The following is a 14,130-nucleotide window of genomic DNA, read 5'->3' on the forward strand; positions in this document are numbered from 1 at the left end:
TCGGTCTCCTCCCGCCGCCGCAGGATGTCCCGGGCTGGACACTGGGGCAGAGGAGGTCCCGCACAGGGAAGGTCAGAGTTGGCCGCTGCGCCTGAGCACTCGGAGGTGGCACCAGGATCCGGGCTTCTGGGGGCCGGGACGCCGATTGGACCGAGGCAGGGGGCGGGCCCGGCCGGCCGCAGCACCCAGCAGCCACTGGTCCCGGGGGGACTTGGAAGGAGGAGCCCGCTCGGGGCGTGCCCGGGGCGTGTCCTGGGCGGAGCCCGGACGGGCGGGGCGCGGGGGCAGGGTCAGCGCCGACCGGCCGAGCCCCGCCCAGAGTAGGCGGAGAGGAGCCGGCGGGCGCGCTGGCCCCGCGGAGCTGGGCGGCCGGCGTCGTCCTGCGCGCCCCGCGCCGCTCCCCGCGCCCCGCCATGCCGCCCGCCGGGCTCCGCGGGGCCGCGCCGCTCGCCGCGCTCGCGCTCCTGGTGCTGGGGGCGCCCCTGGGTAAGGGCCGGGGGCCGGGGGCGCGGGGGAGGTCTCTGCGCGCGGTCCCGGAGACCCTGGGGGAGCCCGCGCCCCGGCGTTGCGGGGTCCGCGGGAGGGGAGGGCGGCGGGTGCCGGGCGTGGGGCCGACCCCAGGGGCCGCTCCGGGCAGAGGCCTCTGGGCGCAGGGACCAGGGTGGAGCTCCGGGGAGTGGGAGTGGGGCTGGGCGGCCACTGGGTACCCCCGTCCGTGCCCGCAGCGCTGGCCGGCGAGGACTGCCTGTGGTACCTGGACCGGAATGGCTCCTGGCATCCGGGCTTCAACTGCGAGTTCTTCACCTTCTGCTGCGGGACCTGCTACCAGCGGTACTGCTGCCGGGACCTGACCTTGCTCATCACCGAGAGGCAGCAGAAACACTGCCTGGCCTTCAGGTGGGCTCCGGCCCCTCCCCTCCTTGTCCGCCTCCACATTCTTAGCCCATACCCAGGGCTCCGGCTTGGGCACGAAGCGGGGCTGTAGCGCCGGGGCTGGGGAGTTCCAGGAGCGGCCGGCTAGTTACCGTCATGTGGTCACCGCTGGCTGGGCTGAGCCCTCCCCTCGCTCCGGGCCTGCGCACCCGGGCGCAGTGGAGCTCTGGGCGCAGTGGAGCTCTGGCCGGAAGGTGGGAGACGGGGGTCTGATTCCCAGGTCTTCTGCTCACCAGCTGCATGATCTTGGGGAGGACATGTCCCGGGTGGGTCACTGTTTCCTCTCCATGAAAAAGGGGGGACACAATGAGTGGTTTTCAAACTTCTTATTGGAGGGGACGCTGACATATAGAACAGGTATAGGGAGGCTGTGATTAAAGTGGGATCTGAGAAAACAGCTCTGGATCATTTCCCAGGGGGCTTTCAGGGCTCCCGTGCTGGAGTCTAACCAGTTAAGTCATGGACGGGGGCACACACTCCACATTCCCGCCGGCCGCTCTCTGACCAGCAGGCCGCCTGGCCTTCCGGGAAGAGTGGCCCCCTAAGATCTACCCACACCGGTCGGGCACAGCCCCACCAGGAGACCCACATCTCGGTTTGTGGTGGCCCCCTGCTGGCCAGGGGTCCGAGCCCAGTGTTACTGTCGGCGTGGTGAGGTTGGAAGGTGAGGGGACCTGTTCTTTGTCTAAGTCCCAAGACCATAGCGGGCATCGCCTCCGCCGTGATTCTCTTCGTGGCCGTGGTCGCCACCACCATCTGCTGCTTCCTCTGTTCCTGCTGCTACCTGTACCGCCGGCGCCAGCAGCTGCAGAGCCCGTTTGAAGGTGCGTCCGTGTGGGACGGGCCAGGGGAGCCTGAGCCGGGCCAGGCTGAGACCCACGGTGGGTACCAGAGGTCAAGGGGGTGGGGTTCTGCAGCAGCGTGGGCTTCCAGACACACACCTGCCAGCGTGTAACCCCAGAAGCAGGAGCGTGCAGGGGCATATGTGAATGCTGGACTGGTATACACGAATGCGCCTGCGCCGTTTGCCGGCATCAGTGTGTATGCCCTGGGTTTGTGCATGCTCTTGGCTTTTAGGAAGCTCTTGGGGTGGGGCCTGGAGTGTGAGCATCATCGGTGCGCTCCGTGCTCGAAGGACGTGTGCCTGACTTGGCGTGTAACTGCACATAAGCCCAGACTGGTGGGCGTGGGAACGGTGACTCCCGGGCAGGGGATCAGTGTGGGGGGACCCCCGTTGGGGGCAGCTCTGCTAGGCTGCAAGATTCCAGCCCCACAGCGGCCATCTCCTTGCCCAGGTAAGACGTTCCCCAGGCTGCGCTCTCTGGCCCAGGAGGTCTCTGAAACCCCCTGAGGGAGCAAACTGCTGAACCCAGACTGACCAGCCAGGGCCACCCGCAGGCTTTCTGCTGGACTCGGCCGAGCAGGGTCTGGGAGCAGAGGCAGCAGGGCCTCCCGGGCCGGAGGAGGTGGCTTCCCATGGAGGCAGGGCCCTGAATGCTGGTCCTTGTCCCCCAACTAGGCCAGGAGATCCCAATGACAGGCATCCCAGTGCAGCCGGTGTACCCGTACCCCCAGGACCCCAAAGCAGGCCCTGCAGCCCCACAGCCTGGCTTCATGTACCCACCTAGTGGTCCTGCACCCCAGTATCCACTCTACCCGGCGGGGCCCCCTGTCTACAACCCTGCAGGTAAGTGAGCCCTTTGCTCCCACCTGCCCACCCCCGCCCCCTCACAACCGGAGTCCTTCTCCCAGACCTCCAGGCTGCCTTGGCCCCGTGGGTCCTGCGTGGCCCTGCGGTCAGGGGTTCCTTTGCGCCCTCCCGTGCCGCCGTGACCCTCATCCTGTCTCCTTGGCTTGCAGCTCCTCCCCCATATATGCCACCCCAGCCCTCCTACCCGGGAGCCTGAGCAGCCAGCTGCGTCTCTGCCTCTGCCGTCCCTCAGGGATGCCCCCTCCTGAACCTCCATCCGGCCCGGGTGGGGGCAGGGTCCTCTTCTCGCCAGGCCCAGACCAAGCCACGCCCTGAGACCTTCTGGGAGCAGCGCCCCAGGGAGAGCAACAGGAGCTGAGCTGGAACTTGGCCGTGAATGAGGGGTGGGTGGGGAGGGCCTGGGACGCGTGGACTATTTTTATCCGGGGCGGGGGAAGGACAGGAAAGCCTGGGTCACAGCCCCTGCTTTCTTTTAGTCCTTCTCCCAGGACCCCAGCCGGGAAGGCTGGGCCGCTCCTGTTTGCCCACCGTGGGCTGAGGGGGCTCCACCGGCCGTGGGCCGAAGCCCTCCTCCTGGCGCCCCCACGGGCCGTGCCCCGGCTGCTGGATTAAAGCTGTAATGACATGTCATGTGGGTTGTGTCATTGGGCCACGCACAACTTCCTGGCTCTGCCGGCAGCCCCACAGCCCTGAAGCAGGGGGGGCGGGTGCCAGGGCTGGAGCGCAGGCAGAAGCCCCCAGGCTGAGGGCTCCTCGGGCTGGTTCCCAGAGCCGGGGAGGCGGATCTTGCCACTGCAGGGAAGAGGGGGCTCGTTGGTTACACATTCCCCGTGAGCCGCCCAGGGGCCCCTGCCCCCATTCGGTCGGGCCCCTCCCCCGTCGGACCTGGGTGTGTCCATGTCTCCCAAGGTTGCCAGGTCTCAGCTTCCTCATCTGTAGAATGCAGATGTTGCCTCAGGACTGTCCTGAGGGTGAACCGTGTACAGGAAGCTTGGTCAGGTCTGCCCTTCCCCATCAGAGGAGCCAGCCTGGGCAGGTGCTGTCAGCTGCCTTGGAGCACAGGGGAGCCCAAGGCACGAGGCCCCCAGGCCCAATTCTGTGTCTCTACTGGGCCAGGCAGGTCCCCTCCCCCGCCCCCCTGACCTCGCCTGCCGAGGACGTGGGCCAGTTTTTAATACAAGTGGGAAAAGTGCCAACTCAGCTTGGAAAGCCACCTAATCCGCCATCTCCCCCTTACCAAGCCCCTCAGCTCAGCCCCCTCCCCTCCATCCGCGGTCCTCCAGCCCCACTGCAACCTGCTTGCCCTTCGGTTTCCTCAGGCCTCTGGGCCCTGGCAGCCTCGTCTGGATGGCCATTGTGCTAACCGTGCCCGGGGCCCACTGGAGGCTCTCATCACACAGTCCAGGCGGGGAGCTCCTGGGCCAGCTGCCTTGGGGCCAGGGTCAGACCTCTGTCCCTGGACCTGACCCAGATGGAGGGGAAGCTAGGGCTGCTGGGGCCAGAGCTGGGACTACAGCTGCAAGTCCACCTTTTCCTTGAGGATGGGGCCGAGAGGCGCCAGGGGCCGCGAGTGTCCTGGCTTCCGGCCGCAGACGCTGGGAGAGGAACTCACCAGGTCACTCCAGGGTTCGGGCTGTCCCCATCTCTCTCTCTCCTGAAGCTGGGAGGTGGAGGAGGTTTGCAAGATAAAATTTCTGAGTTTCCCTAAGAAATGACGTGTAAATGAACGCAAGGCTGTGCCGGTCAGAACTAATTATACTTATGTCAACAGCCTGGGGCCAATTAAAAATTGCTCTGTAGTCTGGGAGGGGAGTCAAGTTTATCCCAATCAGAGCTGCCTCCCGCGACACTGCCCCCAACACTTCCAGTCAATTAACTCTGCAGAGCTCTGAAAATAAGAGAATTCTCAGAAAAGGGGAGACGGTGACAGAGGGCAGCTTCCACACGTCTGGGAGGGACCGGCGGGGACCCTGAGGGGAGGTCTGGGAAGCCGAGATGGGGAAGGGTGGCGTCTTACACGAAGCCCGCCGGGCCTGCACTGTGGGCGCAGCCGGGGATGCTGTGGTGTTGACATGCTGAGCCCAGCGCAGGCAGACAGGGAGAACTTGGAATACACTCAGGCCAGGAGCCAGAGGTCATCAGGAAAGGGGAGTGCTGGTGGGTCAAGGGGAAAGCTGGAGGGCGGGTGGGATAAAGGAGGGGGTGAGGCCTGCAGAAGGGGGCCGAGGGGTGGGGGGAAGGTGCGCGGCCAGGTAGGGCAGGTAGAGCACGGGCAAGGCGGCTGAGGGGGACCCCCCCAGGCCAGCAGCCTGTCCCCCTCCCCAGCAGGCAGCTGGCACATGCCTATCCAGGCTGGGTGATCTTGGTGGGTGACCCGCGTTCGGATCTTACACTTCTTACAGAAGCCACCCGAGTGGCCTTGGTCCCGACGCCCGGCCTGGGCCTCCTACGACAGGAAGTGGGCCCAATAGCCCGGCAGGCCCGGTGCCTCCAGGGCCTGGGCCCCAGCTTGTACACACAACCCCCAGGCCCGGCGAGGGGACGGGGAGGGGATGGGGGAGGGGGGGCACTTTTCCTGCGGGCGGGGCCTGGGGCCAGAGTCTCAGATGGACCCCTGGACGGGGTCGGGGAGAGAGTGCGGCGGCCGGAGGGCCCTGGGGGAGCCTCCTGGCCCAAGTCGGCAGGAAGCCTGGGTTTGAATCCGGATCCATCAGCTGTCAGGTCGTTTGCCCCGCCTGGCAACCCCTCCCCTCAATTCAGCTGATCCCAGAGCGCCCGCGCCCCGAGGACGCTCCCGATCGCCCCCGCCCCGCCCCCAGGCCTCCCCGCAGTTGGGCCGCGCCAGGTCCAGCTGCCCACCCTCCGGGCTCGGAATGCTGAGCGGCAGAAGGCCCGGGGCCGAGGTGTCCGCCAGGTGGCGCTGCGCCCCCACCCCAGGCTCGGAGGGGATGACGTCATCGGCCTGCGGAGGCCACAGCGGAGCGGAGAGGGGGGAGGGGGAGGGGGAGGGCGGTGCCCCTGGTGGCCCAGGAACAGCAGAAGGTGGTTTTCTGTCGGCTCATCTTGAGTTAAGTGTGTCACGTCCTAAAGCGACAGGTCCAGCTGGAGCTCTAGGATCTGGACCCCGGCGGGCGGGGTCGCTCAGGCCACCTGAGCCCCTTCACCTGCCCTTGTCGGTGCCGGAGGGGGCGTCACCAGGAGCAGCTCGGGGGCGGAGCTCGGGCTCCTGATGAGTTGAGTGGTGGCGGCCCGTGTCACACTCTGGGCCAGGCTTTGTCTGCGACGCGGAGGTGACGTCGGTCCGGCTCACAGAGCTGCAGCCTCGGCCCGCAGACTTGCTGCGCTTAGCTTGGGGGCGGCAGTATGTCCCCCTCCGGCCCGGCCTTGGTTGGGTTTCTGGGGGACAGGCGCGTGGGTGGGGGGAGGGGCAGGGTGCGCCCTGGGATCTGAGCTCTCTGCTTCCGGGACCAGGCTGCGCTCTGTTTCTGGCCAGACCTAGCTCAGGGGTCCCGCTTCGGCGCAGGGACGCCCCACCTCCGCCCTGAAGACGGGAAGCTGAACCCACACCCAGGTGGCAGTTCCACAGCGACAGGGGTGCAGCTCCTTTAGCGGATCAAACCAGAGAGATGCTTTTGCTATATCGGGGATGGAGGGCGTGGGGCAGAGGGGGCACAGCGGTGCGGGCACTGCTCCCCAGTGGCCTGGGGCTGCTGGGAGGAGATGCTGGAGCGTGCGGTTAGGAGGCGTCGCGGAGGAGCATCCAGGACACGCCTAATATAGTCATCCCAGCGCCCTGCGCTGCGCTCTGCCTGCCACCCCGACGCGGCTCTGCCCAACGACCCCAGGGCCTGGGCAGCCGGGCCAGCGGGAGCCCTCCCCTCTGTCTGAGTCTTTCCCCCACACTCTGCTTTCTGCGGATGGGAGCTTGTGTGTGGCAACCTGGGGGGGGGGGGGCATGGCAGGGAACCTGAGCTCCTGGAGCCCTCCCGGGAGCCCAGGTGAGCATCGGGACCCTCGGGACAGCACAGAGGTGAGCACAGCCAGGCACAGCTAAAGGCTCGTATATATTATCAAAATCTTATGGAAAAACAGATACACAGCTATTTATACAGCAGCAGGTGGGTGTGAGGAAATGTCTGCTTTGGCATCAAACCTTCAGGTCCAGCTGCTGTGTGTCCTCTCCTCCTGTCTGGAGCCCACTCCCCCCCCAGGCTCGCTGCCCCTGCCATGTGCTCTGATTAGCTGGGAGGGGCTTGGGGGTGTCCTCAGCCCCTCCTCCCTCTTCCCTGGGCCCTTGGCCCTCCAGTGTTCCAGGCTTGCCCCACACAGAGAGCCAGCAGCCCAGCGGCCTTGCCCCAAGGGCTCCTCAGAGGCCTGAATCCTGGCCCTAGCGGGGCAGTGGGGCCCGGGCGGGTCACGTGGTCCCTGGGGGACAGCGTTCCTGGATCCTAGGACTTTGGCAGCTTGCCAGCCGCATGGGCCCCAGGCGTGCCGTCTTCTCCGTCACGTGCCGAAAGGACTCTTCTTGTCCAGAAACCTCAACTCCAGGTGTGAGACATTTGTGGAGAGCCTCAGAGACAAGAAAAGGAAAGCAAGGAGAGAAGGCATCCTTCCCGGAGCTGGCCCAGGCCTCCAGCTCTCCCACGGCAGGGCAGGGACGTCCAGAGCAGGTCAGCCGGCGTGGCGGGCGGGGTCTGTGCGGCCCTGGGAAGCGGGGCCTGGGCAGGCGTGGCGTCGCGGATGGCGCCTGCAGCCCGGTCCTACTGCAGCAGCTTGGGCACCTCCACCTGTCCGGGCAGAGCAGAGCCGGTTTAGAGGAGGGAACCCAGCGGGGGCCTCTGGAATCCCTCTCCTTTCCTGCTGGGCTCAGGAAGAGCTGACGTGTGGACAGAGGGGGCCCTTCCCCTTTTCTGTGAAAACCCGAGGCCGTCGAATGGCCCTGGAATTACAGTCGAGGCTGTGCGGTGTCTCAGGAGTGACCGTGTAGGGCTGGGGTCAGCCGGGCAGAGGACCGAGACTCCACCGCCCAGGGAGGCCGAGCCTTGAGAAGCAAGGTCTCCAGGGACGGAGTGCTTCCCAAAGACCTTTGGAATAAACTGACCTGTAGGACTTGGCTGGTCCTGAGAGGGAATTAGGAAAACAAAGACCATTTGGGTTTGGGGAATGGGCGGAGGGAGGAAGGGTCTGAAGCTGCTTCTCCATTTCTGGGAGAAACGGGTTTCACTGCAGGGTGAGGGGCCAAAGGGAGCCCCCAGGGGAAGGCCAGGCTCCCTCGTGGGCGAGGCGGGGCGGCCAGCCTGGGGCAGAGTGCGGTGGGATGAGCCAGGCCCCTCCCAGCCCCGCGCTGCGCTGCGGCTGAGCGCGCCCACTCACCTTCTTGAGCTGCTTGAGGTTGCTAGAGCGGATGGCGGCCAGCAGCTGGTCCCGGGAGTTCTTCTCCTGGGCGGGGAGGACCTTGTCGCCCATCTTCCGCTGGGTGGCCGGCGAGAGCGAGTTCTTCAGGTTCTCCATGAGGAGTGGGGGGGCCAGGGGCGGCGGCGGTGGGGGGGGCGCGGCCGGGGCGCCCCCTCTTCCCGGGGAGTTCTTGGGGGCGGCCCTGGGGGACGGCTGCGGCGAGGGTCTGGGGGAGACCCGGGCGGGGGCCCCGGCGCGGGGCCCCTCCAGCAGCGCCTCCGCCCCGCGGGCCTCCCGCGCCTGCTGGCGCTCCTGCAGCCGCTTCTGCCGCTGCCGGTCCATGTTGCGGCTGAGCAGGTTGGTGACGGTCATGCGGGGCCCGGCCAGCTCGAAGTGGTAGCCCAGCTTGAGCAGCGTGGTGTTCTCCTTGAGCAGCTTGGCCATCTCCATCTCGGTCTTGCCGCCACAGATGTGGCGCTGGTTGTGGAAGCGGAGCTCGGTCAGCGAGCTGTTCTGCAGGAGGGCCCGGAAGATGGCCAGGATGCCCTTGCCGGTGATGTGGTTGGAGTCCAGGTTCAGGCTGGTGATGGTCTTGTTGGCCTTGAGCATGATGGCGATGGCAAACGCCACGTGGTCGTCCGCCCGCGTGTTGGCCAAGGCGAACACCTTGACGGCCGTGTTGAACTCCAGCGCCTCGGCGAAGCGCACCAGGATCTCGGTGGTGATGCAGTCGGAGTTGTTCACGTTGACCTCGGTCACCTCCGGGTCGTTGCTCTTCACCCTCTCCAGGGGCTCGTCAAAGACGCTGGGGGCCGCCTCCTCCTCAGCCTGGGCGGGCTCGGCGGGGACTCCAGGGGCTGCTCTCTCTGGCGCCGGACTCTTGCTCTCTTCGCGGGGGGCCGCTGCACGGCGGGGCTCCCCCTTTCTGGCCTTCTCGTCCTCCGGCCTGGCGCCCCCGTCCCTGCTCCCTCTCTCCACCTCCTGGCCCTCCGTCCGGGCGTCCGCGTCCTTCCTGTGCCGCGTCACCTCCTCGGCCTCGTCTCTCTGGCTTGCTTCCTTCCTCTCTCCCTTCCTCCCCTTGTCTCCGCTCGCACTGCCCTGCTTCTCCTCGTCCCTCCTGGGGGCTGCCGTCCCCTCCTGCGCCCGCCCCTCCTTCCCGGCCTCCTTCTTGTCCACCGCGGCCCTGACCCGGCCCTTCTCGAGGCCCCTGATGAGCTTCTCCTCCTTGGGCCTCTCTGCGCCTTTGCATTCAGCTTCGTCCTTGTCTCTTGAGAAGCTTTTCTTCAAACCGCCCCTCTTTGGCTCCTTCCCCAGGTCTGAATCCCGTCTGGGGCCCAGGGGCTTTTTGCTGGCATCTCTGCCCCTTTCCTCTCCCTTCTTGGCATCTGTCTTGGTCTCCACTTGCTTGCCCTCCTAAGAATTCAGGAAAGAAAAATAAACATGAAGAGCTGGCCTCGGAGGCAGAGGAATGAGCCTGGGGACAGCGTGGGGGTCACTTATGTAGCCGCCTGGAGCCTCCGTTGAGGACGCCGTGCGGGGGCCTGGGGTCACGTGCAGAGACCGAGCTGACGTCGGACTCACAGAACGTCAGGGTCGTGAGGCCCCAAAGGGAATTCCTGGGCGGCTGTGGCCCTTCCTCCCCAGAGGATCTCAGAGCCTGAAGTGCCCTCCTCTGTCGTGGGTGAATGGGAAGGTGGACCCTGCTGAGCCTTGCTGGAACATCCCTAGAACTGGTCGTGTCTTTGTTTAAAATTTTAGATTTTTGTCCATATTGCTTTCTTTGTGTTAAATTTGATTTTTTACAGTATTCGTTAAAACATTACTTGTCCTGATCTCTGGGCTCCTGGGATCCGGGCGGGAGCCTCAGGGCCTCGCCCTAGCCTCCAGGAGTAGGTTAGTGATTCTCAGATCCTGGGGTTTTTACAGCCGAGAGCTTTTCAGAGGAAAAAAAGGTTGGAGGGACCAACAAAGGACTGCTTATGTTTTATTTTATCACTTAGGAGTATTTGTAAATTCTGTCTACCATCCTCATCTTATTGAAATAAGAAGGAGACAACAATAAAGAGGGAAAGTAGACATAACAGAATAAAGGACATACCTTTGCATCAAATATATGTGGCTTTTTGAAAAGTCCACATTATTTCCCTTATTTTTTAGTAAGCACTTTGCTAAGGCCCAGGCCTCTCTGTGAGGAGCCCGGGACCCGCCAGGTCAGCTGACCTCGGGAGAGCTGGGCCCGTGCTGCGGCGGCGGGGCGGTGGCGAGGACGCTGCGTTGAGCTAGAGGCTGGGGCGTGAAGCCTGCCTCTTATTCTGAGAGCCACGGGAGCAGCTGAACTGCCTAAGATGAGATGTGAGATGTAACCCTGTCCAACTGTGATTGGGTTGGACAGGGACAGCCCCGCTGTCCTTCTGAAGGTTCTTCAGAGGAGGAGGCTGTGGCCCGAGTGGTGGGAGGTGTTCTGACTCTCAGGAGCCAGGTGGCTCTGGGGACAGCAGCCCACTCGGCCTACGTGGCCCTTCCTCACGTGTGTCGCGGAGGGAGCGGGGTGCCGGTTGGCCCTATGGAAACAGTGTGCACCTGGACCACAAACACATGCCCTCGGGGACTGGCCCCAGGGTTCATTTAGCTCCGCTGCCAGAATCCCATCAGGCAGCCACCGGGCCCGGGGCCTGGTGAGCCAGGGCCTTGCAAGGCACCACTTCCCTCCTCCTGCCTCGCAGGCCCAGGTCGGGGCTCGTGGGGCACAGAGCCCCCTCCCACTCACTCCGGCTCCCAGCACTGGGGTGACCCTTCAGAGCACCTTCCAGGGCTGGGCCAGGAGGGGTGGTGACCGTGCCTTGGTTTGAAAGGGAGAGAGGAACCTGCAGGTACGAGGCCAGTGAGGGGCCCGGAGGCTCAGCCCTTTTAGGACGTTTGGAAGAGCCCACCCACTGTCTGGCCAGGGAGCCGCTCTACCCCTCCCTGTCCCCCCGGGTTCAGAGTGGTTCCATCACAGATGCCGGCCCCTCAAGGAGCTGTGGGTGAGCTGGGGCCATGGCCCACCCCCCAGACGGAGGTCAGGCCCCCGGCCGTGCCCATGGCACACGGTCCCGCTGCCCTCTGCAGAGTTCCCATGCCGCTCGCAGGCCTCGCTTGGAGGGAAACTGGGGATCCAGAGGGATGATAACTTAGCCAGCTTCAGCCAGCATTCGCCAGAACCCGACTTCAGACCTGTCTCACTAGCGCCCCCGTGGGGCTGTGGGGGGAATGGGCAAAGGCACCACCCCCTGCTGCCCGCAGAACCTGCACACCCGCACCCAGCCTCTCAGGACTGTTTTCCAACATCCTAGCCCTCTCTCTGCCCCCGCGTTGTCTTCACCGGGATTCTCCCCGGACCTCACGCGCTCCCCGCACCGGCTCCTAGTGGGCCGGGATCGGCCACGTGTCTGCTCTACAGGGGGGGCGCCAGCCCTTTAAAAAGAACCTAATGAAAAACAGGCCGGGGGTGGGGGGGTGCGGGGTGGCGCTGAGTAATCATCGTTGCCTCCAAATAGCCAGGAATGAGTGGGGCTGGGGCCGAGAGCTCAGACGTTGCCTTAAAAGGAAAAGCAGCCCAGCGTCGTCCCGGGGCCGGGCTTCCGTGGAGCCAAGTTCCTCGGCCCAGAGCACGCTGACTCCTTGCTTGTGTGACGCGGACACCAGGCTGACTTCTGCTGCTGGAACTGGGGCTGCATCCTGGTGACCTCTGGGGGTGACTCTGTGCTCCTGTCTCTAGGCCCCTCGACGAAGAGGGTTTAGGTTGAGTTGAACTAGGGACCTCCATGGAGCAACGGTCTGCAGGCCTCTGGATGAGACTAAGCAGATTTATTTTCTTCCTTTGGGAAAAGCTTTCAGGTCAGGGGAAGACAGAGGCGTGGTCTGGGACTTCCTCGTGGATGCAGGGGAGTGGAAAGGATGACCTCGGACAATCTCTCAGGACCTGCGACACGTGGCAGGGACCTGCCGTGAGTCCGGGGTCAGGGTCAGGGAAAGCAGCAGCTCCCGGCCCCCGGCCCCTCCAGGCCATTTGGCCTCATGACTTTGCTGTGTGCCTTCACACGGTCAGGATCCAGGTGACGCGTCTTTGGCGGGTGTGGACGGCAGGATGCAGTGTCTTTCCCCACCTTGGGCCTTGCACTACTTCCCCAGGAAGTCTCGTCTGATTGGACAGGGGAGAGCACTTCCCACTTCTGCTGCCAAAGCAGGAGAGGGAAGGAAGTGCGTGCCTGTCAGGAAGTCCCTAAAAATGAGGACCCCCTCCCCGCCTGGTGTGCTGCACTGAGCCCCCGGCCCACCACTGCCCTGCGAGCTCACACTGACTGCCACCTAGGTCCTCTCTGTCCTTCCTGTGACCCATCACCTGAGGAAGAGTGATCCTGGCCCGAGGCATCTGCAAAAAGGGGTCGCAGGCCCCCAGAGGGCAGGTGGAGCCTGGGAAACGCCTCAAAAGGGGGGGGAGTGCAGAACAGACCCTCGAGCCTAGGAGGGGGCGGAGCGAAGGGGGCAGGGTGGCTGCGGCCTTGAGTTCAGGTGCATTGGCTCCTTCCCCACAGCAAGAGCAGGGTGATGCCCACCCAGAGGGTTCTGTGTCCCCAGGGCTGCGTGGCGAGGCCCCTGAAGGTCTGCGTCTGGAGCATCCGGGCTGCGGGCAGGGACACGGCTGCCAGAACTCTCTCCCCAGACTTCACTGAAGTTCTGGGGGCGCTGACAGCCTCAAGGGTGTGGAGCCGAGCCCCTTAGGAGACGGCATTTCCCCTTGGCCTTGGCTGGGGCTGCTGCTTGTTCCTCCCTGGTCAAGGTTCCATTTCCTGGGAAAGCATCAGGGGGCATGTCCTGCTCTCCCGTGCTCAGAGCGCCCCCAAACACCTCTCCTTCCTGTCCTGCACCTGCACGTCCCACCAGCCCCTCCGTGTCTCACAGCCCAGCTCGCACCCCCCTGCTTCTCCCCTGAAGCCGGCCGGCCGAGGGCTGGGGCCCTGGCCCCCACTCTCTCCAGGCACCTGGTGACCTCTGATGTCAGGCAGTGCAGCTGTCAGGGCCGTCTGTCCACAAGGGAGGGCAGGGAGGAGCCAGCCATGGGCTGGGGGCGCCCGAAGTTTCCCTGGGAGGGCAGCTCCCTTACAGGGCTGGCGGGCGTGAGGGCAGCACAGCGGCAGGGCCAGGGTTCACGGGGGCCCGGAGAGCTCACTCCCTCCAGCCTCCTGCTGCACGGAGGGCCAGCTCTCTCCCTGTTTTCCACCAAGAAGAAAGAGTCTAGATTCTCCCAACGAGAAGTTTCAGCAGAGTCCGTTGCCTTTCAGGGGACGCGGTATTCCTGGGGCTGGCAGTCCTGGGAGGGACGGCGGTGCCCGTTTCCCTTGGTGGTTCGTGGGCAGGAGCCTCTACTGAGGCTTAGGCCAGCTCATTGGACTGAGCTTCAGGTCTGTAACAACTGATCATTCCCTAGAAAGCTACCGGTTCCCTCCAGGGCTGTCTGGAAACTGGGATTGTTCAGGAAAATTCTGCCTATAGTTGCATGGGCGTTCATTGGCTTTGCAGGCAGCTGGCAGGAAACCGAGACCCAGAGAGTGGCTTGGAGCTGGGGGAGGGGGCATAGGGCATTGACACCCCTTGGTTAACATTCCCGGAAACATACGTTTTGGGGGTGTTCAGGGCTCCTACAGACACTCAGCTCCTGCCCATAACTGGTGCCTGGTTAGTCCCCTGAGAACGGGGGCTGGGAGTGGAAGTCCCATTGCTGGACTGGGGTCTGGACCACTCACTGTGAGGGCAGCATGGTGGCTTCTCGCACTCTCTGAGGCCCAGGACGCTGCTCCCAGCTCTGCAGCTCCCAGCACAAGGCCTGCAAGTGGTCAGTGCCTGTTGGGACGATGGCCATGCCAGGCGAGGACAGGCCCAGGCTCAGGGCCCTCCGTGCTCCCAGGCTGGAGCCCCATGGGTGGATAGGGTTAGCACCAGTCCGCGCCCGCGAACACAACAAGCTGTGCTGGAGGCTGTGCCACTCGACCCCCAAAAGAAAGCCTCCTGCCTGCTCAGGACACCCAGGGACGTGTGTGCCTGGTGGGCCCTGG

General features: G+C 64.7%; 2 protein-coding genes across 3 annotated transcripts in view; one reads left to right on the top strand and one right to left on the bottom strand.

Moving 5' to 3' along the window:
• The first annotated feature begins 338 nt into the window (after positions 1-338).
• Positions 339-3,274, top strand: SHISA4 (shisa family member 4). Of its 2 annotated transcripts, none has more exons than XM_079697352.1 (5): positions 339-486; positions 726-897; positions 1,624-1,757; positions 2,453-2,620; positions 2,920-3,274. In XM_079697352.1, exons 1-5 carry the CDS (start codon positions 414-416, stop codon positions 3,000-3,002), a joined length of 630 nt encoding a protein of 209 aa, XP_079553478.1. In that variant the 5' UTR covers positions 339-413; the 3' UTR covers positions 3,003-3,274. The 2 variants fall into 2 exon arrangements, with proteins under 2 accessions (XP_079553478.1, XP_079553479.1); XM_079697353.1 differs by having other exon boundaries at positions 2,794-3,043.
• A 4,130-nt stretch (positions 3,275-7,404) lies between these two features.
• Positions 7,405-14,130, bottom strand: part of LMOD1 (leiomodin 1) — a gene marked incomplete at both ends in the record, with an annotated part of 30,870 nt that continues 24,144 nt past the window's right edge. Inside the window, 2 exons of the mRNA XM_079696666.1 lie at positions 7,405-7,431; positions 8,018-9,451. Of these exons, the coding sequence (XP_079552792.1) occupies positions 7,405-7,431; positions 8,018-9,451 (1,461 nt within the window). The remainder of the gene's footprint in view (positions 7,432-8,017; positions 9,452-14,130) is intronic.

Source organism: Hyperoodon ampullatus (assembly GCF_949752795.1).
Source record: "Hyperoodon ampullatus genome assembly, chromosome: 2".
Lineage (NCBI taxonomy): Eukaryota > Metazoa > Chordata > Mammalia > Artiodactyla > Ziphiidae > Hyperoodon > Hyperoodon ampullatus.

Coding starts and splice junctions, on each gene's coding strand:
- SHISA4 (XM_079697352.1), top strand. CDS start 414: ATGCCGCCCGCCGGGCTCCGCGGGGCCGCGCCGCTCGCCGCGCTCGCG. Junction 487..725: donor GGTGCTGGGGGCGCCCCTGG/GTAAGGGCCGGG, acceptor CCGTGCCCGCAG/CGCTGGCCGGCGAGGACTGC. Junction 898..1,623: donor AAACACTGCCTGGCCTTCAG/GTGGGCTCCGGC, acceptor TCTTTGTCTAAG/TCCCAAGACCATAGCGGGCA.